This window comes from Parus major, chromosome 9, assembly GCF_001522545.3.
Source record: "Parus major isolate Abel chromosome 9, Parus_major1.1, whole genome shotgun sequence".
NCBI lineage: Eukaryota > Metazoa > Chordata > Aves > Passeriformes > Paridae > Parus > Parus major.
Genome location: NC_031778.1, coordinates 23410276 through 23438273, shown reverse-complemented (window position 1 = coordinate 23438273; position 27998 = coordinate 23410276). Strand labels below are relative to the sequence as shown.

The 27998-nt window shown below is 42.5% G+C and overlaps 1 protein-coding gene across 4 annotated transcripts; it reads left to right on the top strand.

Moving 5' to 3' along the window:
- Positions 1 to 42: 42 nt before the first annotated feature.
- Positions 43 to 27856, top strand: LOC107208681 (structural maintenance of chromosomes protein 4-like). 4 transcript variants are annotated; one of them, XM_015637328.3, is made up of 24 exons: positions 43 to 164; positions 2402 to 2589; positions 3682 to 3860; positions 4413 to 4604; positions 6214 to 6390; positions 16221 to 16385; positions 16820 to 16947; positions 17164 to 17304; positions 18027 to 18177; positions 18511 to 18675; positions 19382 to 19615; positions 20146 to 20331; positions 20743 to 20904; positions 21054 to 21279; positions 21365 to 21444; positions 22082 to 22234; positions 22340 to 22466; positions 23288 to 23477; positions 23990 to 24134; positions 24714 to 24887; positions 25321 to 25503; positions 26171 to 26403; positions 26804 to 26987; positions 27523 to 27856. In XM_015637328.3, exons 2-24 carry the CDS (start codon positions 2433 to 2435, stop codon positions 27709 to 27711), a joined length of 3921 nt encoding a protein of 1306 aa, XP_015492814.1. In that variant the 5' UTR covers positions 43 to 164; positions 2402 to 2432; the 3' UTR covers positions 27712 to 27856. The 4 variants fall into 4 exon arrangements, with proteins under 4 accessions (XP_015492814.1, XP_015492812.1, XP_015492813.1 ...); XM_015637326.3 differs by having other exon boundaries at positions 2397 to 2589; XM_015637327.3 differs by lacking the exon at positions 43 to 164 and adding an exon at positions 1413 to 1782 and having other exon boundaries at positions 2397 to 2589.
- The last annotated feature ends 142 nt before the right edge of the window (positions 27857 to 27998 follow it).

Genomic DNA, 27998 nt, shown 5'->3' with positions numbered 1-27998 from the left:
GCCCCTCCCGTCCCAGCCTGCCCCGCGCTTTTCTAACGAATTTCGGTTCGAGTTCGCTATTTCGGCGCCATTTTCGAGTGTGGAAGCGGCCGAGCTTCTACAGCAGCCGGGGCCGCCCGCGCCTCTGCCGCCTCGCCGGGGCACGGAGCCGCCGGGACGAGCAGGTACGAGCTCGGCGGGAGGAAGCGATGGTGGTTCCCCTCAGGGCGCTGGGGTGGGGGGGCTTGGCAGCGGAGGAGGTGCCCTCAGGGGGCTGCACCGGGCAGGGGGTGCTGAGGGGATGGCGCTGGTGGAGAGAAGAGAGATGCTGAGAGAGTCGAGGGGAGACAAGGGATGCTGAGGTGGAGATAAGGACTTTTGAGGGGAAGGTGCTAAGGAGGAGACGAGGGGTGTTGAAGGGGAAGTGCTGCGGGGGGTGCTGAGGGGATGGCAGGAGGTGCTGAGGGAACGGCGGGTTCTGCCCCGCGCCTTATTTCCCCCTTTCCCTCCTCGGCCGGAGGGAGCAAAGGCGGCGGCAGCGCCTCTCCCCGGGCCGGGCTGCCCCGCTGAGGGTCCTCCCGAGGGCTGCGGGCACGGCGGGTCCGTCCCGGCTGCTGTCGGGCTTAGAGAAGCGGGTCCCAGAGGGGCTGTGCACCCCAAGGGCTCCCGCTGTGCCCTTAGGGAGCTCCGGGGACCGCGGCTCGGAGAACGGGGAAGTTCAAAGACGTGTTTGGGTAGCGGAGAGATCCGATTTTAATCTGCTTAGAGCAGGGACCCTTCTTGCCCCGGCTCTGCCTGCTGCGTTGATGCTTGAAGGATGAGAGAAAAATCCCAAGAAAGCCCTTAACGATTGGTCATTCGCTTAAAAGCGCTGGACTCGATGATCCCCGTGGGTCCTTTCCAACTCGGAATATTCTGGGATTCTGTGACTTGGAAAGAGCGTGACAAGGGTGCAGTCTGGCTCTTTAGGCTTTAAAAAAATCCCTAGATTTGTCACTGACAGGGCTTGTCGCGATCAGATTTAATCGGCTGTTAATAAGGAAGCTTTTCTGTCCGGCTCCGGCTCCTTTTTCGCCATCCCCGTAAGGAAAACTGCGCTTGGCAGGAGAGATGCTTTTACCAAACACCTTCGAGCTGGCTCGGGGGAGGGGCTGGGCACGAATTTGTTAAATTTGTTAGAGACTATGTGGCAGCTGATTTATCGCGATTTAAAAGCTGAGGTCAAGTAGTTCGGCTTGTTCATTCTGATGAAGTATCCGAAGTGGGGGGGAAGGGGTGGGAAGGTAAATAGGTCTGTATTGCACAATTCTGTTGGAGTGGAGCAGTTTGGGGGGGAAAAAAAAATAAAAATAATAAATGTGCTTTGAGAAGCTGTAATTGTCTGCGACAGCCATTGCGGAACGGTTCTGAACGGGGGCATAGACTCAAATAGCCTGAAAATGAGTTCTGTCTCTCATTTCCCCCCTCCCCCATTGTCCCAAATGAAGGACTCTCATGAGAGTGTGGGTTGGGGGTAGGTCTGAAAACGTCAAATGATTGGCACCAATTGTAAGATGACTTTCTAACCACGTCAGTTTTTTATCTTATGAGAAGTAAACTTTCTCATGTCTGTTTTTCTGCGAACTCACTTCGCCACTTGCTGCGATTTCAACTCTTCGGGGAGAGTTTCGCTCCTCACTCGCCTTTTCTTCTCATCGGGTGCTTTCTCTTCACCCGTTTGGGGAGCTGTGCTCAAGTGCCAGCTGATGGCTTTTGTAATGCTCGTCCTTGCTCAGATCACTTTAACATCCCAGCTAGATGAAGGTATTTCGTTTTCTGCTTTCTCTGAAATGTTGAATGCTGGCAGGAGGGGTTTTGTTGTATTTTATGAGCAGAGTGTGTTGATTTAAATTATTTAAGAGTCAAGTCTTTGCTATGATCACGCAGGGCTTTTGTTTCTCTGTTTATCAATTTCTCTATATCCATAGAAATATTTAGCACCATAGAAATACTTATGATTACTGAAAGTAAAACGAGTGTCAGCTCTGAAATATAATTAGTTCTTCCAGGAGAGTAGAGACATGTGGCTCCTGGGCTTGTTGTTCAATGTGTCTTTAACTCTTTTGCCCCCAGCACGACTTTGAGGCTTTCAGGGAGCAAAGTCGGTGCCCTGAACGTGTCCCCACGAGCTGGCAGCTGGTAGATCCATGCTGTTAATACAGATTAGGCTCAGCCCCTCATTTTAGGGGTGATGTATGTTAAAATATATCATTATGAAGCTAACCTCGATATTTTGTTTCCAAATTGGATTTTTGTCTTCTCAATACCTTCAGTCTTTAGTTTCTAAATGAGTCTAGCATCTGGGCAGAGGTGTAGGTGAATTCCTTGCGGGGCTGTAGCTCGGTGCTGAGATCACGGGGTTTTCTTGTTTGTGTTAGCAAAGGAGATAGAGCCCTTCAGTTTGATTGCTTGGAATGGAAGGGGAGCAGCCAACAGGGACTGTGCCAGGCAAGAGGACCAAAACCTCCACTGCAGCCCATGGGAAGGGCGGGGAGCCCTTGGAGGAGTCCTCCATGGACATGGAAGTGGAGAACGAAGGCACCAGGAGGCCTGACAAAGACCCTTCCCAAGGTAGGTCTGGGCTGGCTGTTGTGGTGCTGATAGAGCCTCCTTAGCAGCAACTTGAATTTCCCAGCTCTTCCAGATTTGCTCTTTTCCCTTTTCCAAAGCAACGTGAAACGCCTGCCTAATTAAAACTGCTTTTCAAATGGTCAAAAGAGCTCGCAAAGAGTTAAAGGGTTTGGCCCAGTACAAGTGCAAAAGCAATTTGTAGACTTTCTCCTAATAAAGCCTATTTTGGAGCTCTGATCTGGGGCATTGTACTTCAGATTGTGGTACAACAGCAGGATTTTCCAAATTTATAGGCAGCCAATGGTATGGGATTTCTTGGAATGGAATAAATGTCAAGTTTATTTACTTAACTCTTAAAATGATTTGACTTTCTTTTTCATGAAGCAGTGTATTTTCTTGAGTTCCTTAAGCTGAGCTTTCGCAGAAAAAAAATCTGCAAAACCAGCAGCTGTGTGATTTTTTAGGGAGCCAGATGTGCAGTTGTTAAAGGCAGGTATTTGACAAATAGATGAATACATTGAAATTGGTGACAAAAACTGCTGCCTGTTGGAAGAAGGGAGTTGCTGGTGCCTGGGGAAAAGCTGCTCTGCTGATATCCAGGGGGCCAGTTTGTTTTCGTAACAAACTTCCTGTCTTTGCAGAGCAGCCGTGCTGTCATTGCAGCTTTCAGAGCCTCGTGCAGAGATCCCCAAATCTTGCACAGGGACTCTGAAATGTGGCTTTGCACTTATTCATTAGAAAGGCTTTGCCTGCTTCAGATTTGCAGATTTATTGTGATCGTTGGAGCTGTTGGAATTGCAGGGGGCCTGTTAAAGTGTGTTGGGATAAGAATTACATAATGAAAGAATAAACCCGGCGATGGGACATCTTAAGTAGCTCTTAAAAAACATTTTGTTTGTGGAAAGAAGAATTTTAATTCCACTCAGCTCATATTAATAATTACAGGTCAAAATGTAGTTTGGTTCAGACAGAAGTGATGTTTGCTTTTTTGGTTCAACATTTTAAAAGCTGTCAAATCATTGAGAGCTTACAGTTGTTTTTATTGTTTTGTTGATTTTTTGTTATCTTTCTGTTGATTTGGATGGGTTTTAGCAACCTCGGATGAGGTGGTGGATAATCGAAGTTTAGAAGAGATTTTGGGTAGCATCCCTCCTCCCCCACCTCCAGCAATGACCAGTGAACCTGGTGCTCCTCGGCTCATGATCACTCACATTGTAAACCAGAACTTCAAATCCTATGCAGGAGAGCAAACTCTGGGACCTTTTCACAAGGTATCTTTCTTTTTCCTTAAATAGTTTTGAACTGAAGGTAAGGCTTCACTGGGTGGTATTACTCCTTCCTGCATTTTCATCTAAGCTGACCTCAAAAGAACTGAGAAAATATTTCAGGTTTAGAAATATTTTCCTAGCAATATTCTAAATTAAGTAGAGAAAACAGTTAAGTGCAGCTTTCCAATGCTGTGCAATTTTAATTTGTCAGCACAGCTTAGTAAAGCTTTCTTTTCTCTTGATTTCGTTTGCTGGAGAACTTTTAGGGCTGTGTTTGAAGAAAGAGAATATTTTTTAGTGCCCACAAGAGACTTACGTGGCTGAGCATGAAACTTTGCTTGTGAAGCCTGCGAAGTGCAGGGCTTTGGGTTAACCAGTGCTGCTGGGAAAGCTGAGCTGAGGTGTGGGGCTTTTATTCACTTTTACCTTTGGCACCAAAAGCTGAGCTCTCAGACACTTGCACTCACGAGGAATAATTGTGCTTTAAATGGGTGATGGACGCTGGGCAGGAGTTATTTCCCTTTGAAGATCACTTTTTTCCCCTTCTCTGTGCAGCGTTTTTCATGTATTATCGGGCCAAATGGCAGTGGCAAATCCAATATAATTGATTCCCTGCTTTTTGTGTTTGGCTATCGAGCCCAAAAAATCCGGTCCAAAAAACTCTCAGTGCTGATCCATAATTCTGACGAGCACAAGGACATCCAGAGCTGTTCTGTGGAAGTTCACTTCCAAAAAATCACTGACAAGGTATGTATGATTCCAGGTTTTTTCCTTTAAGGAGCTGAAAAACTTTTAATATTTGCTTATTTTTGTTGGAGCTGGGGAAAATTTCATAGCATGATTAGTTTACCTTTGGGATATAAACCATCAGTGTTAATTAACTTTAAAAATCCTCTGTTGAGTAGTGCAGCTTTTAAAATCTTAGTAAGGATTCTTTTATTTGCTGCAGGACTAATATGTGGTAGATTTCTGTTTGAAAACAGTTTAGAAAATTTTAATCATCATTTTAAGAAGAACTCGTTTTAATTTGTAATCTCGTTTACCTCAAGTAAAGAAATTTATTTCTGCAATTAAAAGAATAAAAATTTATAAGCCTATGTTTGGACACAGTAGATATTCTTAAATGTATAACACAAACATATGTATTAAGAAATAAAACCTATTTAAGCAAAACTTTTCAAGCCAATTAGAAATCATTTTAATTTATCTAAAGTTAGAAAAATATATAATGAATCTGAAACTTATTTACACTTTATGTGCTGTAAATGTGCCTGCAATTTTATAACAGATTTTTCAGCAAAAATTCTGGACCTCACAATTTACCACTAAAATTTTTTGAAGCTGATATTTTGTTTGAATGAAATAGGAGTTAGCAAATTACAAAAATATTTCTTTTGCTTGCTGCTTTGTGTATTGATAAAAGCTTTAGCACTTTTTGTTGATTTATTGCAATTGTGGTACAAAAAAATTATTTCTCCTAATTTAAATTTCTTTTTAGTGCCCACATCCAAACTTTTAAATTTCGGGTCAACCAAAAAAGTGGGAAGTGTACATTGAAATTTCAAAACTGCTGGTTCATAAAGTGGCAGCACTTACAGCATTTTTTAGGAACTGTTTGAAAAGACATTTATTATTTTTTCTTTCTGTATTTATAATAACCAGATTAAAAAATTCATCTATTTAATTTTTTTTTTTCAACTTTGTTTTACTTTGTGTTAACATCCAGAAGCTGAGTTTGAATTAACACCAGAGAGCCATTTGAGAGCTCTTGGGGGTTAATCTGGGTGAGTTTTAACTTCTTGAAGCCTGGCACCAGCTTTATTTTGGCTGCTGCTCTGGAGGTAAATGGAAGCTCTCTTTTGAAGCTGCTGATGTCACATTTGTCACATCTTTAATGTTTGGCTTTTTTTTATCTTGTGCAGTTTCTCTTTGGAGCTGTGAGCTGAGAGCAGCTCTGGAGGAGCAGTAAATAAGTAAAGTAAAAAAAGTCCCCAGGGCTTCCCAGTGTCACTCCAGGCTGGGACAGCACAGCCACTGCAACCTGGGGCACTGCAAAGGCAATTCATGCAGCATTTTCAAAGCACTATTGATATTAGAGGTGGGAAAGACATCAGATGAAGACAACTCTGGGTTTTTTTTTGTCCACTTCTCAAAGGATTTTTTTGTTGTTGTTTTTCCTCTTTTTTTTTTTTTTTTTTTTTTTAAGAGATGCAATTTTAAGACAGCTCCCACTTCTACAACTCAGAGTCCATGAAAAAAGCATCCCATGATGAAACTTAGCTGCTTAATTGTGAAATAGGAGGTAGATCCACAGCTACAGTAATTGTTTCTCTGGCTCTGTGTTTCCTTAAAGCAGGAAGGAGATGATTACGAAGTCATTCCTGACAGCAAATTCTGTGTGTCTAGAACTGCCTATAGAGACAATTCTTCCACCTACTACATTGATGGCAAGAAAAAGACATTCAGAGATGTTGGGATGCTCCTCCGAAGCCATGGGATTGATCTGGATCATAACAGGTTCTTAATTTTACAGGTTGGTGCGAGAATAAATCTGATTTGAAAGTTGTATTTCCAGTTAAATCTCTAAAAAAAAAAAAAAAATGCAGGTTTGAAATATTGCCCTGGAGGCCTTGAGGTGCTGTAGCAGCACATCATGGTTTGCATGTTCTGCTCAAGGTGCAAATCATTATTTGCTGCTGTAGGAATTGAAGGTCCAGAAGCAGTTGGGGATTCTGCTGTCCCCTTTTCCAGGAGGGAATTGTGTTCCTGACTGCAGGATTGTGCTCGTTCCGCCCTAGCAGCACGTAAATATTGGCGTGTAAAAGAAACCTTCAACCCCAATATTATTGTGCTGCTTCAGCGTGGCAGAGGCTCAGCAACTGGGGGTGCTTTTAGCTGAACTCCATCAATATTAATTAAAATTTGAATTTATTTTTTTTAAGTTGTATAATCTAGTGTTGTCTGCAGCTCTCAGAGAATCATGGTTTTACTGAGAAATGAGTGTGGAAAAATGAACTGTGCATAAAAGAAATGCAAGAAAAATCCCCTGAATTGTGTTTGTTGTTTACACTTGTGTAGCTCCAGAAATAGCACATTTATAACCAATTACACTTTACACCCCATACTGTAAAAAATAATCACAATTTGTCAATATCACATCATTTATATTCATGTTTGACCTTCAGATTCTGAGGTTTGCTTGCATCTGTTTGCTGTTTTAAAGTCAGGCTGAAGGGAACAACATTAATTTTTTTTTCCAGCTTTTAAATAATGAGAATTTTGCTAGGTGCCAGCCAATTAAAATGTAAATTAAGCTACAAGCATTTAAATATTAATTCTATTAAATATCTATTTCTGCCATTATCTGTAATTACTAATAAGTCCCAAATCTACTCTGGCCTAGAAATCAGTGATCAGTGGGAGCTTCCCTAAGGTCTGAAATGTTTTAATAAAGTTTATTTTAGGCCTGTTTCTGTCAAAGGAGCTTCCAGTTCCCCTCTAAAAAACCAAAATATTTAAAAAACTTGTAGCTGGGTGGCTGTGCTTGCTTCACTTCCTCCAGGCTTTCTGTACAGTCCTTTTTTACAGCTACACCCACAAAAAGAGGATATCTCTGTTTGCAAGTCTCCATGCCAATTAATTATTTCCTCGAACACTTTATTCCTGTATTTTCTGCTTCAAGATGGAGCGAGAAGCACCTCCAAGAAAACAACTTGGAGTAAATACATCCTTTTTTTTTAAATGTTTTTTTTTTTAAATACAGTTGTTCTGAAATCTCACTTTGCCAAAATTTCCAGAAGGGAGAAGTGTAAAGTGAAAGATGAAGGGAATGCTGGGGCAGAGAAACCCAAAGCTCAGAGTCAGGGAACACTGGGAGCAGGGGAGGGGAACATTTGGAAAAGCATATTGATATCTAAATTTATTTTATATTGTTTTTCCCTCAAATGGGATTTTTTTTTTCTTCTCTTACAAATTGTTTCAATGAGGGCAGCATCCCTTTTTCCCTAAAAGCTGGAATTTCAGGCTTCCCACCCTCCAAAGGGAAACACGAGGAAGCAGAGTAAATATTAACCATAAACCAGAGTTTTCCCACCATAATTTTAATATTTCATCCACCAGGCTTTGTCTCAGTAACTGCACTGAAATTTTCTGCTTTTTTTTTTTTAGTCTTTCTGACTGAGGGCAGGGCCTTTCTCTTTGCCTTTTTGAAGTGAAATCCACTGATCTAACTGTCCAAAATTCAGTATTTCCACTTGGGAAATGTAGCAATATTTTCCACAGAATGACAGCAGAACTTCAACCCCCAAATCCTAAAATTTATAGTTAGAAGGAAATAAAACCATCTAAGGCTGTGGATTGTTATCACTAGGATTGCATTTCCCCCCACTAATGTTTTCCAAATTATTTTAAATTGAAGGGATAAGTAACAGGTTTATTTGGCTTTTACTCATTTTTCTTTTTAACAGCAAAACTGAAAGTTTAATTAAACTAAGTTTAACCAAGTATTTCTCATTTAAAATAAGTTATAAATCTCTGATTTTTTACTATATCAATAGGGTGTAGTTAAAATATTTCATTTGTACTCTAGATTTTGGGGAAAAATATTAATTAAGGATTATCAAATGCTGGTTTGGGTGTGTGACAGAACATTTGCTGTCAGTACTAAAGAAAATGTTGTAGGAGAACATGTCCTACATGTAGTAACAACACCTTTAGAGCTTTGATTTTATCTTGCTCACATAATTGCCATTACTCAATGGAAAATATTTGCTTTTTAGAAGACTGCTTCAGTTATTTTGCTTCATTTTCTCCTTTTCACCCCCTATTTTGCAGTGGTTTTCTGCTGATTTTGGTGCTTTTGAGGGTGAAATTTGAAAGCTGAGTTCTGATCTAGATATTTCTGCTGATGCCAAACTGAAAATATTCAAATCAAAATGCTGCTGACTTCTGTGAATAACATCACAAAAAAACACCTGTGGGAAAACAGAAAATGTGAGAGTAATTGAGTAGTTGTAGAAAAATTACAAATTCTGTGCCTGAAGTTGCAAATTGAAATAAATCTAGTCTCAAAATTCTTCTGGTTCCAAAGGGATGTTGCCAGCACAGAACAGGAGGAGTTTGTCACTTCTGGGATCCTTAACTCCAACACTCCACAGTGCATGTTTTTAATAGATTGCCTTGTGCTTTCAGTACTTAGGAATAGACAATCATTTTGCATTATTGCAAGAATTATTATTTACAATTATCACAAATATGTTGCATTTTGAATGAGCTTGCCACAGCCTGAAACTGTAGCAGGAAAAAAGTGCATCTTTGTCACTTAAAAAAGAGAGTTTGGGGGAAAATCTGGCACCTTGCTGCTGCTTTTCTGTCTTCTACACCTTCCAGGAACTTGGAGAGGTGTAAAGAACAACAAATAAAATAATTGAGCTTTCACTGAAAGCCTTGGAGCCCTGCTCTGCCCAGGCTGACAAACTCAGAGTAAGTATTTGTGCTGTTCTCTGCAGTGAAAGTCAGAAAGAAATTAAAACATCTCAGCCTCTTCCTCTCCTGCCTGCTTTCCTCTAAGTAATGCTGAAAGAAATGGGAGCACTGGAGGAACATCAGGTTTGGAAGTGCAGGAGGGGAATATTTGGGATTTGTGGCCCATCTTGTGGGCAAGGTGAGAGGGAGAGTCACCAAAAAGGGTGGAAAAGCCAAGTGGAGATGCCCAAGTGACCCCCATGCAACCCCTTTGCCCATAAATGTTGCAGAATTCACTCTACATTCATGGCAGTAAAACTTATAAATTGATTTGACTTTATTTCAGAATCTTACAAACAAATTACAAGTGTTTTAAATCAAATTTGTCCTAATTAGAGTGGTATTTCACTTGAATGTATTTGCTAGACTTAATTAAAATATTCTCCTGTAATCTTAGGTCTGAGCAACTGCAGGGATTTTATCTGGTGTGTTTTCTAACTGATTGGAGCTCAGTTTTATCCTGTGGCAGGATGAGGTTGCCAGGAAGGAAATTCTGTCAGGCTTTTCACCTGCTCCTGTGTGGAAACAAGGTGGGAGTCACTTCCAGGGGAGTGGGGAGGAAATGAGGGAGAGATTTTCTTCTCCTTTGAGATAAACCAGAAATTCCCAGTTGTTGAGGTCTGTGCTCCTGATGGGACATTGGAGCTGAGGCTATAAATGGGATTTTAAATGGGATTAGAAATGGAATTATAAAAAACTCTGGGCTGCCAGCATTGGGGGTGAAGAGAGGGTTGTTCCTTTAGGAAGTTCTGCAGAAAAATGTGGAAAATGGGAGGAGCAAATGAGTGACAATTGAATAATTTCTTAGAACACACCAATTAAAAATCAACCATTGCAGGCTGGGTTTGCCAATTCCTGACTTAAATTCCAAAGTGACTCTGGATCTGCACTCACTTTATGCTCTTATGTTAAACACAGGAATATCCTTAAAACTTCCAAAGTTATTTCCAGAATGCAGAATTGTAGTTTTGTGCAAACAGCTGAATGTTGAGATTTTCCTCATCTCTAGCCAGTGGTGACATTGTAGATTTTTATACATACATTTATTTTTTAATTTGACTTTATTTCCCGCTGAGTTTTCCTGAAAAGGAAGAATTTTTTTATGCTTTTTCCCCTCTTGTGTATTCACCACATGGTAAAACTGAAGGGTAAAAATGAGATAGGACTGCAAACATTAATTAATAGCAACAATAACATGGAATTACAGGGAAAAAAAATCCTGTATTACAACAATTTATTAAATTACAACAATCTGTTGTGATCTTCCCAGAGCTGTGTTACAGCAGGAGAATAATGAGATGGGAATATTTTCTCTCTCCATGCATATTCCAAAATCCATGGATGCAGAACTGGAATTCATGGGCAAAGCTTTGTGAGATGGGATAAGATAAATAAATAAATTGAAGATGCAGAAATTTAGAATTTTTTTTCCCATTCTTTACGGTACTCCTGATTAAAAATGAGAACTACCACTGTGGTAAAGGGGGTGAAAATAACCCCAAAGCCAAGTGTGAGCACATGAAAGACAAATAGAAAATTGAAATTATGGGGAGAGGATGAAATCAGTGGAAGTTGCAGACAGGGAAGGGGAGACACTTGTGTCATTTTGCTGCCTAAAGGCTTTTTGAAGAGAAAAATGCACTTTTGGTGCCTTGTTATCAAGAAATTGATGGCACAAAGCAGCCAGGAAATAAAAATGTAGTGAGAAAACAAAATTCTACAACACCCAGGCTACTTTTCCTCTAAATTTGTCCTCCCCCTTGGCTTTTGCTGCAGTTCCAGGTTGTGTCAGGTGGAATTGGAGCTGAATGAGCCAAAAGCTGAACTCAGGAGCAGTAACTTTGTAGTAGTGCTGATTCTACTCATAAGAGTAAAGAACCAAAGGAAAAGCAGGAATTAGGCTTGGATTTTCTCTTTTCAATCTCTAGAAAAACAGCTTTATAATAAACATTTCAGGTGTTTTAATGGGATTTTCCTTGGAGCAAATCCAGTGTCCCTGTGTCACTCTGGCTTTGCTCCTTGTGATGCTGAGGAGGTTTCAGCTCCTGGAGAAGCTCTTGCAAAATCTCTTCATTTCCATTTGTTTCAGTGTTTGAGAGAACTGAAACATTGTTGTGCTCTGGAAAACAGAGTAAAATATAACTTAACTTTTATTAAGAGAAGTTTGTCCTGTCCTGGGTTGCTTCTGTCCCAAATTCCATTGCAAAAAGTTAAGAAAATAATTGAAATTGGGGTGTAATTTGAATTAAGATAGTTTTTTTCCATTTGTACCAGCAAATAACAGATTTTAGCTCTGACTGCTCTAATCTTCCACAGAGATTGAATTAAGGTTACAACTGCAAGCACTGCTTACATTAAATTCCAATTACCCATGCATTTGTAGTGCTAGTTCTTCACAAATACCCCTTAATCTTGTGATGCTTGATAAATTAAATTGTCCTAATCACTGCATTCAGATATTCATTCCATTTCATTTATGTAAAATATCATAAAATTGCAAACTAATTTCTGTAATCACCTGATCTAGAAAGCAAATGGTACATATTGATATTACAATATTAATAATATTATTATTATTACAATATTAAGGTGTTATTGTTAAATATTAAGTTACAGGATAATTGGAATTGTGCTGGAACAGGTGTTATGGTTGGATAACTAAAGTTTGCTGAGACTGAAAGATTTTGGTCTCAATAAGAAAACTTCCTTTTATGGGGGTTTAAAAAGCCTTAAAAAGTTTTCTGTTATTAAAAATATGCTGCTGCTACAGTGAGACTACTAAAATATCCTGAATTTTAAAAAAAAGTCTTAAAAATACTAAATATTCTTAAAATACTGAGTATCATAGTCAGAGTTGTCATACATTAAATTTTCTGGTGGTTTAATGGGATTTTGAAACAAACTCTCATATTTTGACCTGTTCCCAAACAGGGAATGTTTTCCTGATCCATAGTGTTGTGTTTTCCAGGAAATATCTTCTCTAAAGGTATTTCTCCTGAGCACAACAGTGATTTTCACTCAGGTCTCATATTTCTCCACCTCTGAATAGTGGTGGAGAGCTCCTCCAAAAACAAACCCCCAAAATCTAAATGACCAAATTCCCCTCCAAAACCACCCAAACTTCCCTGAGCTCCTGCCCAGAGCACAGTGCATTCCCAGCTGCTGAATACTAAGCTATCCCAAGGTTCTCAGCTTTTTAAAGCTGAGCTTAAGCCAGCAGAAATTGAGAATCCAAAATCCTGACAAACTGTTTTTGCCTCTTTGGTGCTGGAATTATTCTGTGGGACATTGACCAAGAGCTCTGGGAATGCTGCAGTGACAGTTCAGACAAAACTCGGGGGGTTTGAGGTGCTGCCATCCCAAATATTCAGGGATGAACAGAGGAAGCAATAATCACTAAAAACAAAATCTTCCTAGGTTCTCCAGAAACAGCTCATCCTGCCTGATGGGACAGTGGGAAGGAATTCCTGGCTGTGAGGGTGGGGAGGAGCTGGGATGGAATTCCCAGAGAAGCTGTGGCTGCCCCTGGAAGTGTCCAGGACACCCTGGGATAGTGAAAAGTGTCCCTTAAAGGCCCCTTCCAGCACAAAAGGTGTTGTTTGTTCTTCATGAAGAGTTCTTAGGTTGCTGTCAGTAGTTTTTCAAGATGGTGGAAGCTTTTTGCCATCCCTGTTTGTTCCACAGCAGAATTTTGGGATGGAATGTGGTGGCTGGATCCCAAAACTGCCTCGTTCCCATTCAGTGCTATCCCAGTGCCCCACAGTCCCAGTTACACCAGTGGGGCTGGATCCTGTCCCTGCTGGGATCAGCACTTTGACACCTTAGCTGTGGGGAACAGGAAGGTTCTGGAACACAGCACAACAAATGAGAGTTACCTCTGTTAGGATCTTGATTCCAAACCACAGTTGCAGGTAAAGCCTCAGGAGCAGGTCAAACCTTCCCTTTATCAGACAGTTAAATAACCTTGTTTAAAATTCCAATCCATATGTGCCAGAAAACATTGGATAAAACTGGACAGTTCAGGTTAGAGCTGTGCTGACAGGATCAGCTGTTTTCCTGCTTTTAGAGAAAACAGTGGTCATGGGCAAATTCAGAGTTTTAAACCAGTGCTGGAATGTGCTGCTGGTCTTGCCAGTCCTGAAACTTCTTTTAAACTTTTTACTTAGGTATAATAGAAAACTAAATTCTTAAATTGAGGAAGTATCTTAAACATCACAGCTGTGAATTATTCAGCTGCGCAAAGAAACACAGATTCCAGAGTGCAGAAGTTTATTCCTCATGCTTTTTGCCAGAGGAGCCACTTCCAGCTGAGAAGGGCTCTTCCCTTATTTTACAGCTTGGTCTCCAACCAGGTTTGTCCTGATTTCCCCCAGGGCTGAGTGCTTGGAAATGTTTCCCCAGATGAGGTGGTGGTGTAGGATTCACAATGTTTGTTCCCTGAGGAATTCTGTGGGATGGGTGCTGGGATGGGTGTGCATGGTACAGAGCTGGAGCTGGCCACTTCCAGCTCGTGCTGTATCTGCATCCCAGTGGATCCATGTGGATGTGGAAGGCTCCACATGCTGCAGAAGCTGGAATTTGGTTTGTAGTTCCATTTAGAGCTCTTGCACTGAGTGTAGAACCTTCTTAAAGGGCTTGATGGATGTGGAAATGTGGAATTGCAGGATGGTTTGGTTCAGAAGGGACCTTAAATCCCATCCAGCCATGGGCAGGGACCCCTTCGCTATCCCAGGCTGCTCCAAACCCCATTCCAGCCTGGCCTTGGGCATTTCCAGGGATCCAGGGGCAGCCACAGCCTCTCTGGGAACCTGTGCCAGGCCCTGCCCACCCTGCCAGGGCACAATTCCTGCCCAAAATCCCATTTATCCCTGCCCTGGCAGTGGGATCCATTCCCTGGCTCCTGGCCCTCCAGCCTCTGTAAACAGTCTCCATCTTTCCTGTAGCTCCTCCAGGCACTGGAAGGTCACAGTTCAGTCACCCTGGAGCTTCTCCAGGATCCATCCAAGGCTGGTTTTTTCCAGGAATTTCTTCCCTCGTGTGGACATCTGGTTCCTTGTTGGCATCAACCATGGCTGGGTGTTGACATCCATTTTGATTGTCTGAACAGAGCCTGCATTTCCTTTTTATTTTACACATTTTTCCCTGTCCTGAATCCCTGAGCCACAGGAAGACAACTGAGGGAAGGAATTCCAGAATTCCAGGGGTTTTGGTGGGAACCTTGGCAAAGCTGGGTGTCCCAGCTCTGAGGAGCTGCTGAGCTGCTTCCCCTCATTGCTCAACAAATGTCTGCCTGCCCCGCCTTGGTTTCACTTTCACAACGCCGGGGCATTTCAAAATTCAGAAAGAACAAGGAGGTTTGGGGCTTGTAAATTCATAATTCAAGTAATGGATCGAGTAATGAACACTGGGAATTAACTAAAAAACACTTAAATCGAGTTTTAGCAGTTGTAAAATCTGTTTGCTCTGTTAATCATAATCAAGAAGAGCAGGTACAACCTTTTCACTCTCCTTTATCAATTAAAGGAAACTTAAAATTTCTTTTAATTATTTTTTCTGCAAATTTTTTTATTTCTTAAATCTGGGCTGGACTAAACAGATTTATACAGTAACTTAATAAATAGTATAAATAATAAATAAAAACACTTATTTAATGAATAATTTATGAATATATTTATTTTTACACTCAATGAGAAAATAATTCAAGAACTCCTTAGTGAGCTACAGAGAAACCCCACAACTGCATCATCATCTCTCTTAGAGGTGGTTAATTATATTTAGCCAAATAATGGAAATTAGATTAATCCCCTGCTTGTCCAAAATTGCCATTTTTCCCTGTTAAATCCAAGGTGGATTTGTGATTTACAGCACTGAACACAAGGGGTGTAAAGCCAGTGTAAAACCTCTCAGTCCTGATCAGCATTGAGTTAAATCTTTCCTGTGATTGTTTTCTCTTGGGTGTAAACAGAGGAAATGCTTTAATGCAAGAAGGAGAAAGACTTGTGACAATCCCAGAATATCTGAGGAGGCTGCAGAGTTTCCTCCCCCAAGAGCTGACAGGCAGTTTTGGGGAGAGAGAGCTACACTTTTGTGGCAAGGGAGCAAATAATTGGGGTTTTATCCAATCCAGCAGCAGTTACTCACAAACTGATTTGCTTTTTGAGATGTGCAAGAAATAAAACTTAAGGGTTGGGTTGGGGTTTTTTGTCTTGTCAGACCTGCAGCAGTAACACAAACTGTCCTTGTCACTGGCTCTGTTTAATCCTTTCTAAATCTTACTTTTAAAAATTCAAACTATTTTTAATACCACCAAATTCACTTAAAATTAATGCAGTACATAAAGGGAAATTACACAAAGGAACCCTCATACCTAAAGAATCCTTTTCTTTCTCCACCAAGGAAGCCTCAGTTAAATGAATTACAATTCTAGTTCATCCATCAGCCAGGATTTGATGAATTTTCTGTTTTAAAGAGACCCTTCAGGGACTTCAATTCTGATTAAACTTTCTTCTTTCCAAGGGCCTGCTTTGTTCTCTTCTTTTTTTAGGTTGGGGAAACACATTTTGAATCTTTAGAGAATGAAGGAATGGTCAAACCTGGAGAGGAAATTTCATTCTGATCTATATTTTCCCAAATAAATGTGAAGGTTGGACTTGATCTTGGAGATCTTTTCCAACCTGAATGATTTTGGAATCATTTTGATTGCTGCCTTATTTTATTCTTTCTTTACAATGTCTCATACTCACTCCATAGATTTTTTTTCAGAATATTTTCCCCATCCCAGAAAAAAAAACAAAACCCAAACTAAATTAGAAAAGACCCAGCCAGCTTTTGTTTCCCAAGGGTGAGGTGGAGCAGATTGCCATGATGAAGCCCAAGGGGCAGACGGAGCACGACGAGGGAATGCTGGAATATCTGGAGGATTTGATCGGATCGGCGCGGCTCAAGGAGCCCATCCACACCCTGTGCCGCAGAGTGGAGCTGCTCAACGAGCGCCGTGGGGAGAAGGTGAGGCTGCAGCTCCTGGGGAATCCCAACCAAATCCCAGCATTTCTACACACAGCCCTGTGCAGAGCTCAAAATACACAAAGTCACTGCTGCACAAGCTGCTTTTGGAACGTTTTATTGGGGCATTGAGGGCTAAAAGGACTAAAAAAACTCTAAATAAAATCAAAGTTCTATTTCCTTGATGTCTCTATGGTAAATCCTGTGGCAGACTCGTTTTAAAGGTAAACAACACCTGTAGCTGTAGGAGTTAAATTAAAAATGGCCTTTCAGAAGGTTGAGATAAAGGAAATCACCATAAAATTGCCTTGCAGAGGTAATTCCTGATATCATTTTTCCAGAGGATTCACATCCTACAAAGGGTTTGGAATTTTCTCCTCATGGTTTCCTCCTGTAGTGCTGGCCCTGCCTTAGCTCTGCCCTTCTGTTTTCCCCAGTTAAATCGAGTTAAAATGGTGGAGAAAGAAAAAGATGCCTTGGAAGAGGACAAGAACAAAGCCATTGAGTTCCTTTGCTTGGAAAACCAAATATTTAAGGAAAAGAATCAGATGTGTCAGTATTACATGTAAGTAATTCTCAGGCTTTGGGTTGGCTTTCACATGGTGGGGCTGCTGTTAAACTTTGCTTCAGTATCTCTAATTACAAATATTTTCTGTTTCTAACTCCAAATTATTGTTATTTTTTGATACTTTACATAATCCTGTTGTTACACTGAGAATTGGAACTAGAGATTCATTGTGAAGATGGAGAAAAGTGAGGATTTGCTGTTTTATTTTCCTAGCCATGACCTAAAGAAACGAATAAATGACCTGGAAATGCAGAAGGAGAAAATTAATGAAGAAACTAAAAGTATTAATGAGAAAAGCAGTAAACTTGCAGAGGAAACAAAAACCAAGAATAAAACTTTGAAAGAACTTGAGAAGTGAGTACTTTAGGGATGTGTAGTACTGTGTTTTACATGTTTCCCAGCAAAAAATGAAATTATCTGATGAGCAGAGTCACTTCTGGTACATCTAAATTCACAAAGAAACGTTTAAATAAATGCACAAAAAAGAAATTAAATGCACAAAAATAAATTAAAGAAAATTCACATTGGTTTGATTTGATTCTGGGTAAGATTCACAATTACAGTAAGAAAATGTCTGATCTTTTTAATGGATTTTAAATATTTCTTTAAATTGACTGTACAAAAAAAGAATTAGTAAATGATTTTTAGATTTACAGCTCTAATGCTTGGGGACATGGATTTGGGAATCTTCCCCTGGTTTCCTCATGAATCATTTTTGCATAAATTGTTTTTGTTAAAATTGCTTTGCCTGGGTGCTGATCCCCAATCTGTCTGCAATATTGACTTGCTCATCCTCAGGGAATTACTGGGGAGGGATGGGAATTATCAATTCTGTCAAGAAAAAAATGAAAATTTCTGAAAATACCTTTAATATTGCTTGGGTAGTTGATCTTTTTCTGATGGAACATAATTTTTCCAGAGAAAATACTGGGAATATAGTGAATATTGGATGTTGTTAATTACAAAACCTGAGTAATACTAATTTAAATTCTAAATGTTGACTTGTTAAACCAAACTTTATAAGCCTTATTTTTATACTGTATGAAATCATTACTTTTTCTCATTTCTTCCTTCAGGAAATTCAATAAAATTACAAAGTACATAGAGGAAAATAAAGAAAAATTCACTCAGTTGGATTTGCAGGATGTGAAAGTGAGGGAGAATCTCAAACATGCCAAGAGCAAGGCTAAAAAACTGGAGAAACAACTTCAAAAGGACAAGGAAAAGGTAAGGGGATGGATCAGCTGGATTGGCTTGGAAAATCCAAGTGGACAGAACTTGGAAAAGTTCTGTTAATTGTGGGAGAAAATGGGAAGGGCACAGAGAAGGTGGAAAACTGGGGTTGGAATTGTTTTAATGAGCTCTTTGAGGTCATTAAATCAGCCCAAGGTTTTGTTTGCTAATCCCTGACTGCAGTGATCACTCCATGAATGGAGTTAATTCGTGGATCTGTGCCATCCACTTGGTCAGTGAGAGCTGTTGGGATGCCTTTGGATCGAGGAGGGATTCAGGAATTGCTGTCCCAGTGGGAGAGGAGGCTCAAAGTGCTTTCCTGTGCAGGTGGAGGAGCTGAAGAACGTCCCTGCCACGAGCACCAAAGCCATTGAGGACGCCACGGCCAAGAGGGAGCTGCTGGCAAAGGACAAGGACAAGGAGGAGGCCAAGCTCAGGCAGGTCCTGGCCAGCCTGCAGGAGGAGACCAAGGGAATTCAGAAGGAAAAAGAGGTTTGGACAAGCAGGAATTACCCACCTGCTGAAACTTCACTCTTCTAAAGGAAACCAGCACCAGGTGCTTCATAATCTATTTATTGAAAATTCCACTGTTCCTTAGTTCAGAGGAGCTCAGTGGGAAATTAATCTTTAATTAATAATTACACCTAAACTCTTGGCTGCTTTTTGAGTGCTCAAGCATCATCAAGTAGCTCATTCATAGATTTAATATAAATTATACACTCTGACTTTCTGCCACCAAAACATTTAAGCCAATGGTATCACTTAAATAAATAAAGATATTCTGGAATGATCTGTTCCCAGCTTTTCCTACACCATCTGTGAATTAATGGACAACTCCTTTAACATTTGGTTATTGGTGGTGGTGTTGTTCAGTACCTGGAGGCTGGAAATTTATCCTGTAAATTTGCAGGGTTGTTTTCTGTTCATGGATTTGAGCTGTAATTTAGCTCAGTGTGTAGTGCTCCTCCCACCTTTGAGAAAACCATACAAAGCTTGTATGGAAATGCTCTGGGAGAACTCCCTGAAGTTCTTTTTAATTAGGAAAAGCCTTGTTAAGCCATTAATGTTAATTAACGAAGAAATGCCGCTTCTCCCAGAGAACAGGAGCATTTCCTGCTGCCAGGGCTGGAAAAGCACACCCCATTTCCCCTTGCCTTTGCCCAGCTGAGGGGCTGAACTGTCCTGGGTGTTCCTGCAGGGCAAAGAGAAGGAGCTGATGGAGTTCAGCAAGGAGGTGACCGAGGCCCGCTCCAGCATGGAGCTCGCGCAGTCGGAGCTGGAGCTGTACCTGAGCAGGTACAACGCGGCTGTGGCTCGCCTCAGCCAGGCTCAGGAGGCCCTGCAGAGCACCTCCAACACCCTGAAGGAAAGGAAAGCTGCCATCAGAGACATCACTGGGAAACTGCCCCAGGCTGAGCAGCAGCTCAAGGAGGTGAGACTTGACTTTGCCATTTCATTTAGAATTGAACACAAAGCAAAGGCCCGCTCCTCTCTTTGGCAGTAATCATGGTGAAAATAAACCGTGACCCACCTCCTCCAAAACAACTCGAGAAAATACTGGATTTCAAACTTACTTTGTTAAGCCAATGTTGACTTCAGTTAAATCCTACATATCCCTGCAAGGGAATAGATTTAATTTCACACTGAGATGTGGCTGCATTCCTGAGCCTTCTTCAGGGTGCTGAGGCCCTGGCACAGGGTGCCCAGAGCAGCTGGGGCTGTCCCTGAATCCCTGGCAGTGCCCAAGGCCAGGCTGGATGGGGTTTGGAGCAACCTGGGACAGTGGGAGGTGTCCCTGCCATGGCTGAGGTCGCACTGGGGGAGCTTTAATGTCCCTCCCAACCCAAAAACCATAATTTGAGTTTAATTTCTTGCTCCTCAATCATTCCCCAAAGAACAAACAGAAGACTCCCCAAATCCAGTAGATTTTGGGAGGCTGAGCTAATGTCTTTGAACCCCCAGAAAGAGGATGCTCTGGAGAAGCTGGGAAGGGAAGAATCCGGGGCCAAGGATGTCCTGCGAAACCTGCGCCGAAAAGTAGAAGAAGCCAAAAGCTCTTTAGCACAAAGTCGCAGCCGAGGAAAAGTGCTCGAGGCTCTGCTCCAGCAGAAGAAATGTGGGAATATTCCTGGGCTCTATGGAAGGCTGGTAAGATCTAGAAGGCTGTTAAGAGCTTTAGTGATGAGCTTTCGAGGAACTGAAAGGTGTTCCTGTGATGAAGTGTGGGATGCATCACTTCCCTGGCATTAGGAATTTGGAGAGCAGAGCTGTAAATCCTGTGGACTTGCTGTAAAATCAAACGTTTTTCAGTTCTTTACAAGCAACTTTGGTTTAAAGTCCTGAAAATTCAGAGCTGAGTTTTTCATTCCTGTTGCACAGCAGTGTGATTTTAAAAATGCTGGTTTTGTATTCTGCGGTTTTTCGTCTAAAGAGAATTACCTCTGCTTCAGAAAAATCAGTTTATTCCGATTTTTAAAAGTGCATTCATGGATTTACTGGGGCAGAACTCAAAGAGCAGCTCAGGTGCCAGCTAATCAGTGTTTGCCCCTCAATGCTCAGGGAGACCTGGGAGCCATCGATGACAAGTACGACGTGGCCATTTCCTCATCGTGTGGAGCCTTGGATCACATTGTTGTGGACACCATTGACACCGCCCAGGCCTGTGTGAACTTCCTGAAGGCTGGAGGGATTGGAGTTGCCACCTTTATAGCCCTGGACAAGGTGAGTCCCACCCTTGGGAAAACAAATCATTTCACTGTTAATTGCAGTCTAATTACACTTGTTTTAAAGCCTTAGCAAGCCATAGAACAACGGAATGACCTCAGTATTTATCCCAAAGATTGATTCTTTGATTTCCTTTGTGGGTGTAGATGGCTGTGTGGGAAAAGGAAATAAAGAAAATCCCAACTCCTGAGAACGCCCCGCGGCTCTTTGACCTGGTGAAGGTGGAGGACCCAAAGGTTCGCCTGGCGTTCTACTTCGCTCTCAGGAACACTCTGGTGGCCAAAAACCTGGAGGAAGCCACCAGGATAGCATTCCAAAAGGAGAAAAGGTGGAGGGTGGTAACCCTGCAGGGACAAATCATCGAGGTGTCAGGTACTGGAGCTCCACTGGAAGCACATAGCAGGCAATATTGAAGTCCAGGGAGTTCTCTGACCTCTTTTCATCCCTTTTTCTGTAGGAACCATGACTGGTGGGGGAGGAAAAGTCATGAAGGGCAGAATGGGCTCTTCAGTTGTGATGGATGTCTCAGAAGAAGAGGTGAGTACATCACAGAAATGGAATTCCAGCAGAATTTCTTCCGTCAGGCAGTTCTGACACACACGTGCCTTTCAAAGCAGCTTGATCAGGAGCAATCTGGGATGGAAGAGAATTCCAAAGGGTTACAAAGCCAAAATTCCCAGTGTTAGCAGAGGTTATAATGCTTTGAAGTGCTTCAGGGATAAGAGGGTTGTGATTGGCAGGGGCTGCCCAGGGAGGTTTGGAGTGCCTGTCCCTGGAGGGGGCACTCGGTGCTCTGGGCTGGGGACAAGGTGGTGACCAGGCACAGGCTGGACTCCGTGGTCCTGGAGGGCTTTTCCAGCCTCAGGAATTCTGGGATTCAGGGTTTGTTCTCAGCCCAGCCCATTCTCACAGTGCTCCCTTTGATGGCTTGGACACCATTTTGGCAGAGCAGGATACAGTTTGCTTTTCCTTCTGAATTCCATTTAGGTTTTAATCTGGAGCTGCTCCTCCTCTTGTTTCTCGCTGGCAGAGCTGATGTTCCCAGCACTCAGACTCCCCAGGCTGAAGTTTTTACTCCACTTTCTCCTGTGTTTTAAGAGCTGCTGAGCGGAGGAATGAGCCCTGGCTTGGTTCTGTCAGGTGACACCAGTAAATAACCTCTCATTCTGTGTAGATCAGCAAAATGGAATCCCAGCTGCAGAAGGATTCCAAAAGAGCCGTGCAGCGTGAGGAGGAGAAATCCCAGCTTGAGGAAGCCATAAGGAAACTGCAGCAGGACATTCGGGAAATGAGGAACACCTCAGAGAAGTACACAGCGAGTATTCAGGTGAGAATTCCTGAGCATTTCCCAGCCTCAGCCTCACACAGGCCTGCCTGGGGCCAAGCAGTTTAACAGGGACAAGATTCCAGCCCAGTTTTGTCTTCTCTGCAGGGTTTTTCTGAACAAGAAATCGATCTCAAAAATCAAACCAAGGAACTCGAAGCCAACGTCGCTGCTGCTGCCCCAGACAAAACCAAACAGAAGGAGTTGGAAAAAGTCCTTGAGGGTTATAAAAAAGGTACATTTTGTGGAGAGGAGATTAGAGATAAAAGTTGTAGTAATCTCCTCTAGCAATAGAGGAAGGAATGGGTTTGGGTTTGTGCTTCAGTTCCCTGTCTTGGTTTAGGACCTTGTTTTTCTAAGGTCTTGCTGGAGATCACAGAGTAAAACCCCTTTTCTTTGTAATTGCTCAAGTTCACATTTCAGTCAAGCTAAAGATGGATTTCAGTAGTTTGTGTCTTTGCTTGGATTTTTGTAGTTGTATCACACATTCATAGGGAAACTTAGTTTAATTAGGGGTAAGAATTGTTAATGAGGAGGTAATGATATAAAAGTCAAGTGAAGGTTTTTTGCCAGGCTCTGCCAGTAGTCTATAAAATAAATCCCTGTATTCTTTGTGGGAACACATCCCTTTTGTGCAGTGATGCTCAGCAGGAACAGGAGCCTACACAGTTACACCAAATCCTGGGAAATGCTGCTGGCCAGTTCTTAAAATCGAATTTTTGAGCATCTGCCCATTAATTAAATGCAAATAATGAACTTGGAGAAACTTCTAATGCACCACCTCATGTATTTAAATACTCTGTGTATATTAACCAGTCCCTGCTGAGTGGAGAGCTTTGGTAGAGCAGGGGCAGAAAGCAGTGGGTAGATTTTGATATTTGACACAGTTAAACTCATCATTTGTCACAGCATAGAGAAGATGTGCAGTTTTCAGTAGAGGAACAGAGCAGAACTTCCATCTGGTGTCGTTTTCATCACTTTATCCCTCCAATCCTGGTGTCCATGAGCAGCCCCAGGGCTGGCACCGTGCCCTGAACTCCCCTTTCCCATGGACAGATTACGAGCGCGTGGCTCAGAAGGCCGGGAAGATGGAGGAGGAGGTGAAACGACTGCACCAGCTCATCATGGACACCAACAACAAGAAACTGAAGGCTCAGCAGGACAAAATCGATAAAATTGACAAGGAAATTGATGAATGTTCCTCAGCCATCACCAAGGCCCAGGTGGCAGCCAGGACTGCAGACAGGTAGAGCACAGGGAGCCTCAGGCTGGAGCTGCACTCACTCAGTGCCTGTGCTAAGGTGGGGCTCAGGGAGGGAAAGGGAAGTAAAATTTTGTTGTTTTTAAGAATTTAAAAGTCACATTTCATCAGTGTTTCTCCAGTATTTGCCTGAATTGTTTCTCTAATATTGCCTAAACTGCAATACTCAGGATAAAGTCCAAAACAGCACTTGAATGGATGTGCAGGAGCAGTTCAGATCTGAGGGGACTGGTTTTAATAGGAGACCTAATATCAGGAAATAAAATGGGATCTAGTTTTTATGGGAGCTCACCATTCCATAGAGATTCCAAACTCTGAAAGAAGAGATGGAGTCATTTAGTGAAGCCTGGCTGCTGAGGAAGACAACTTTGTGTTCCTTGGATCCCTCTGGAGTGTGAGAGTTGGTGCCTAAAGCAGCACATCCCCCTTGTTGTCAGTGGGATTGTGCTCCTGGATTATTTCCTGTGAGGTGCACAAAGATCCCTGTCCCTGGGCAGGAACCTGAAGAAATCCGAGGAGGCTCTGCAGCGCACAGAGAAGGAGCTGGAAGACAATGAGAAGGAAATGAAGAACTTGGCAGCAGAGCTGACAACGCTGGAGGACAAAGCCACCGAGGTGATGAACGAGTGCAAGAACGCTGAGGTGAGTCCTGGGACCACTCTGGGCTCCAGGGAAATGAGGGAGAGGAGTTAAATCCTCCCTGTATCCCACTGACATCCCATTCTTCAGAGCAACCAGGCTGTGGCAGTGGTGTATTTTTATATTTTATTCTCACCTGGAAATTTATCCTGACCCAGTTTAGGAAAAAACTTAACACTCAGTCTCCCCAGAGAAATTGCTGGGTTTAAAAGTTGCTTAAACATAAAATTTTTGCAGTTATGTGGGATTTTAGTTTCCCATCTAGATTTCTGTGAGAGAGGGAAAACCAGGATGGCTGAAATACTTTCAAATAAATCTTAAGATTTGATGTCTTTCTCTAATTAGCTAAAAATGAGTGTAGGACCCATTTGATTCAGATCTGGAATGAAAATACAAACTTGCATTTTCTCAGTCATTCCAGAATTCAGGGATCAGTTATAAATCCAAGAATATTTATTTGTTTCCATCAATAGCTGTGAGTAAATTAAGCGAAAACAGACTTTTCACCCAAAAAAGGGGCAACATTTTTGTAGGTAATTGATTAATGCCCTTTTTGGGGACATTTGCCATTTTTCTATTCAGGAAGCTTTGCCAGCAGTGCAGGAGGAGCAGAAGAATTTACTGGAGGAGATGAAAACGATTCGGGATGCTGAGCATGCCCTTCAGAGTGAAGCTCTGAGCATCAAGCTGAAAATTGAACAAATCGACAGCCACATTTCCACCCACCAGGGAAAGGTTAAATTCTGGCAAAAAGAGGTACAAAAGCTTCCTAAAACTTAAATCAGGGATCTGTGGAATGATTTAGGTTGGGAGGGACCTTAAAGCTCATCAGGGACACCTTCCACTATCCCAAGTTGCTCCAAGCCCTGTCCTTGCCTTGGGCACTTCCAGGGACCCAGGGGCAGCCACAGCTTCTCTGTGGATCCCAGCATGAACTCGATCAACATCCCCTTAGAAAACAGGATTTGGGAGCAAATTCCTCTTCAGATCACAGCTTATTTCTGGATATGCAGGAACAGGATCATAGGCTAAAGGGATATTTATTCTCTTTTTCACATCCTATTTTAAAGGGACTTGTGGGAAGAACCTTGTTTGGAGAAGCTTCCCTGTACCAATCCAGAAAAAACTCATTTTAAAACAGCCCCAGGTGTTTGTTCAAGGTTTCCATCCCCTGGGTTTTACATTGCAGATCTCCAAGTTATCCCTGCACCCCATCGAGGGCCAGGCCCCCGAGGAGCTGCAGGTGCTGAGCGAGGAGGAGCTGGAGGCGCTGCAGGAGCCCGACGCACTCAGCAAGAAAATCGCTCTGCTGGAGGCACAGCGACAGCAGCTCCGCCCCAACCTGGGCGCCATCGCCGAGTACAGGAACAAGGTACAGCCCTGGGGGGACAGCCCAGCCCTGGGGGGACAGCCCAGCCCTGGGGGGAACATCCCAGCCCTGGGGGGAACAACCCAGCCCTGGGGGGAACAACCCAGCCCTGGAGGGACATCCCAGCCCTGGGGGGACATCCCAGCCCTGGGGGGAACAGCCCAGTCCTGGGCATTCCAGGAAAACAGCCCCATGTCCTCCTCCTTCCTTTTGGAAGCCTGGAATTTGCCTGTTCTTGTTAGCAGTTTGTCCTTAGCCAAGGTAAAAGTTGTTTCTAGGAGCTTCCACACTGCCTTTATCAGGTGACAAGTTCCTGGGTGATCTTGAAGTTTTTTCCAACCTAAAAAATTCCATGTTTCTCCTGGGAATGTTTATTTGAGTCAAGTCTTCATAGCCAAGACAGACACACAATACTGGGATTTTTCCCTCCTCACATCAGTAACTAAACCATTTAACAGATGAAATATTTTTTATTTTGACACAGGTTTGTTTTTTTGTTTTCCCTCAGCAGCAGAGAAGGGAAAAGAAGGACAATTTGGGGGGTTTGTTTTAGGGCTGTTAGCCCAGCTGAGGAAAGGGAATGTTCAAATGGTAGGAAAAGTGGTTTAAACTCAAAACAGAGGAGACAGCTGCTCTAAATGCCCTTGGGTTTGGTTGTTTGCCCCTGCAGGAGGAGCTGTACCTGAAGCACGTGGAAGAACTGGACAACATCACCAGCGAGAGGGACAAATTCAGAGAGGCCTTTGAAGAGCTCAGGAAACAGAGGCTGAATGAATTCATGGCAGGATTTAATGTCATCACCAACAAGCTGAAGGAGAACTACCAGATGCTCACGCTGGGAGGGGATGCTGAGCTGGAGCTTGTGGACAGTCTGGATCCCTTCTCAGAGGGAATCATGTTCAGGTTTTCAAAATACTTTATATTCTATTAATTTTTAATCATCATAGTCCTTTTCTCAACCTGTTTTTAAAGTAAATTTTCACTGGTCATCAGTGAACCAAGACAGGCTCACTGTGGGCAGTGACAGAAACCACAACTTTTTAGCTCTCAGTTTCATTTCTTTCTCCTGGAGAAAGAGGAACTAAAGCAGTTGGAAAGCTTTGAACTCATTTCCCAGCACTTAATTCCCAGGTCAGTTCATCCTGCCTGGGGAACGCTGGCAGTGTTCAGTCAGAAATGCTCCCAGGATAAATGCACTCACTGGGAGCTGAGCTGGGACCCTGCAGGAACAGCCCCTGCTACCCAGGCTGAGCTCAGGCAAAGATCAGAATTCCTCACAGACACAACTCTTGCTCTGTTCCAGTGTGCGGCCTCCCAAGAAAAGCTGGAAGAAAATCTTCAACCTGTCAGGAGGAGAGAAGACCCTGAGCTCCCTGGCCCTGGTGTTTGCCCTTCACCACTACAAACCCACCCCTCTGTATTTCATGGACGAGATCGACGCCGCCCTCGACTTCAAGAACGTCTCCATCGTAGCATTTTACATCTATGTGAGTTCCCCATGGCCTCATCTTCCTGAGATGGGCCCTCCTCCCCCAGAAGGGACAAAGTGGCCACACAAAGGCAGATTTAAGGTCTGCAGTTTCCCTCTGGAGCACACAGAGACTTCCCCAAAACCATCAGCTGTTGTCAGAATACACAGCTTTAGCTGCTCCTGATGGCTTCACCATTTTCCCATTTTATACTTCCATGTCATTCCTATCAGTGTCTTTGATCTCTGTCTTAATTAGTGGCAATTAATTCTTTTCATGTCTTTAAAACTTCTGCCCTCACCATATTTAATCAAAGCAAAGCCCTTACAGGGCTCCAGTTCAGGTAATTAAACATTGAATATTCAGAGTTGTTATTAATTGCAGTTTTAGAAACAGGTGCCAAAGATTAGGAGCAGCTCCTTCAGATTAGGGAAACACTTGGAAGTTCCCTTCCTGCAGCTGCAGTTTTAAACCTGGCTTTGTGTGCCACACCAGGACAGAGAGAGGCAATTTTGGGAATGCTGGGCACTAACACAAATCACTTCTGTTTCAGGAGCAAACCAGAAACGCCCAGTTCATCATCATCTCCCTGAGGAACAACATGTTTGAGATTGCAGACAGATTAATTGGGATTTATAAAACCCAAAACACCACCAAAAGTGTGGCCACCAACCCCAAAATCCTGGCTGTGAAAGGACTGAAGGAACTTGGTCTCCCTGAGTGCAGCGTAGCCCAAAAATAGGGAGGAAGCAACTTCCAGCCCATGGCTGCTGTTTATTTTTGTCTGATCTCATTTTGTATTGTAGACTTGGTGTTGTTTTATAAATTTTGTAAAAAATTTATATTCTTAATATAAACCCAGCCTCAATAAATTCCACTTTTTTGAATATCATGTCAAAATTGAGGAAAGGGAGATGAAAATAGAGAGTTCATGGGATTTACCAGGGGGCAGGGGCAGCACCAAAGACCCAGACAGCAATTTAAGGGATTTTTACTATAATGTAAAACTGCCAAGAGTGACAGGAGAAG

Coding starts and splice junctions, on each gene's coding strand:
- LOC107208681 (XM_015637328.3), top strand. CDS start 2,433: ATGGAAGGGGAGCAGCCAACAGGGACTGTGCCAGGCAAGAGGACCAAA. Junction 24,135..24,713: donor ACGAGTGCAAGAACGCTGAG/GTGAGTCCTGGG, acceptor TTTTCTATTCAG/GAAGCTTTGCCAGCAGTGCA. Junction 24,888..25,320: donor TTAAATTCTGGCAAAAAGAG/GTACAAAAGCTT, acceptor TTTACATTGCAG/ATCTCCAAGTTATCCCTGCA.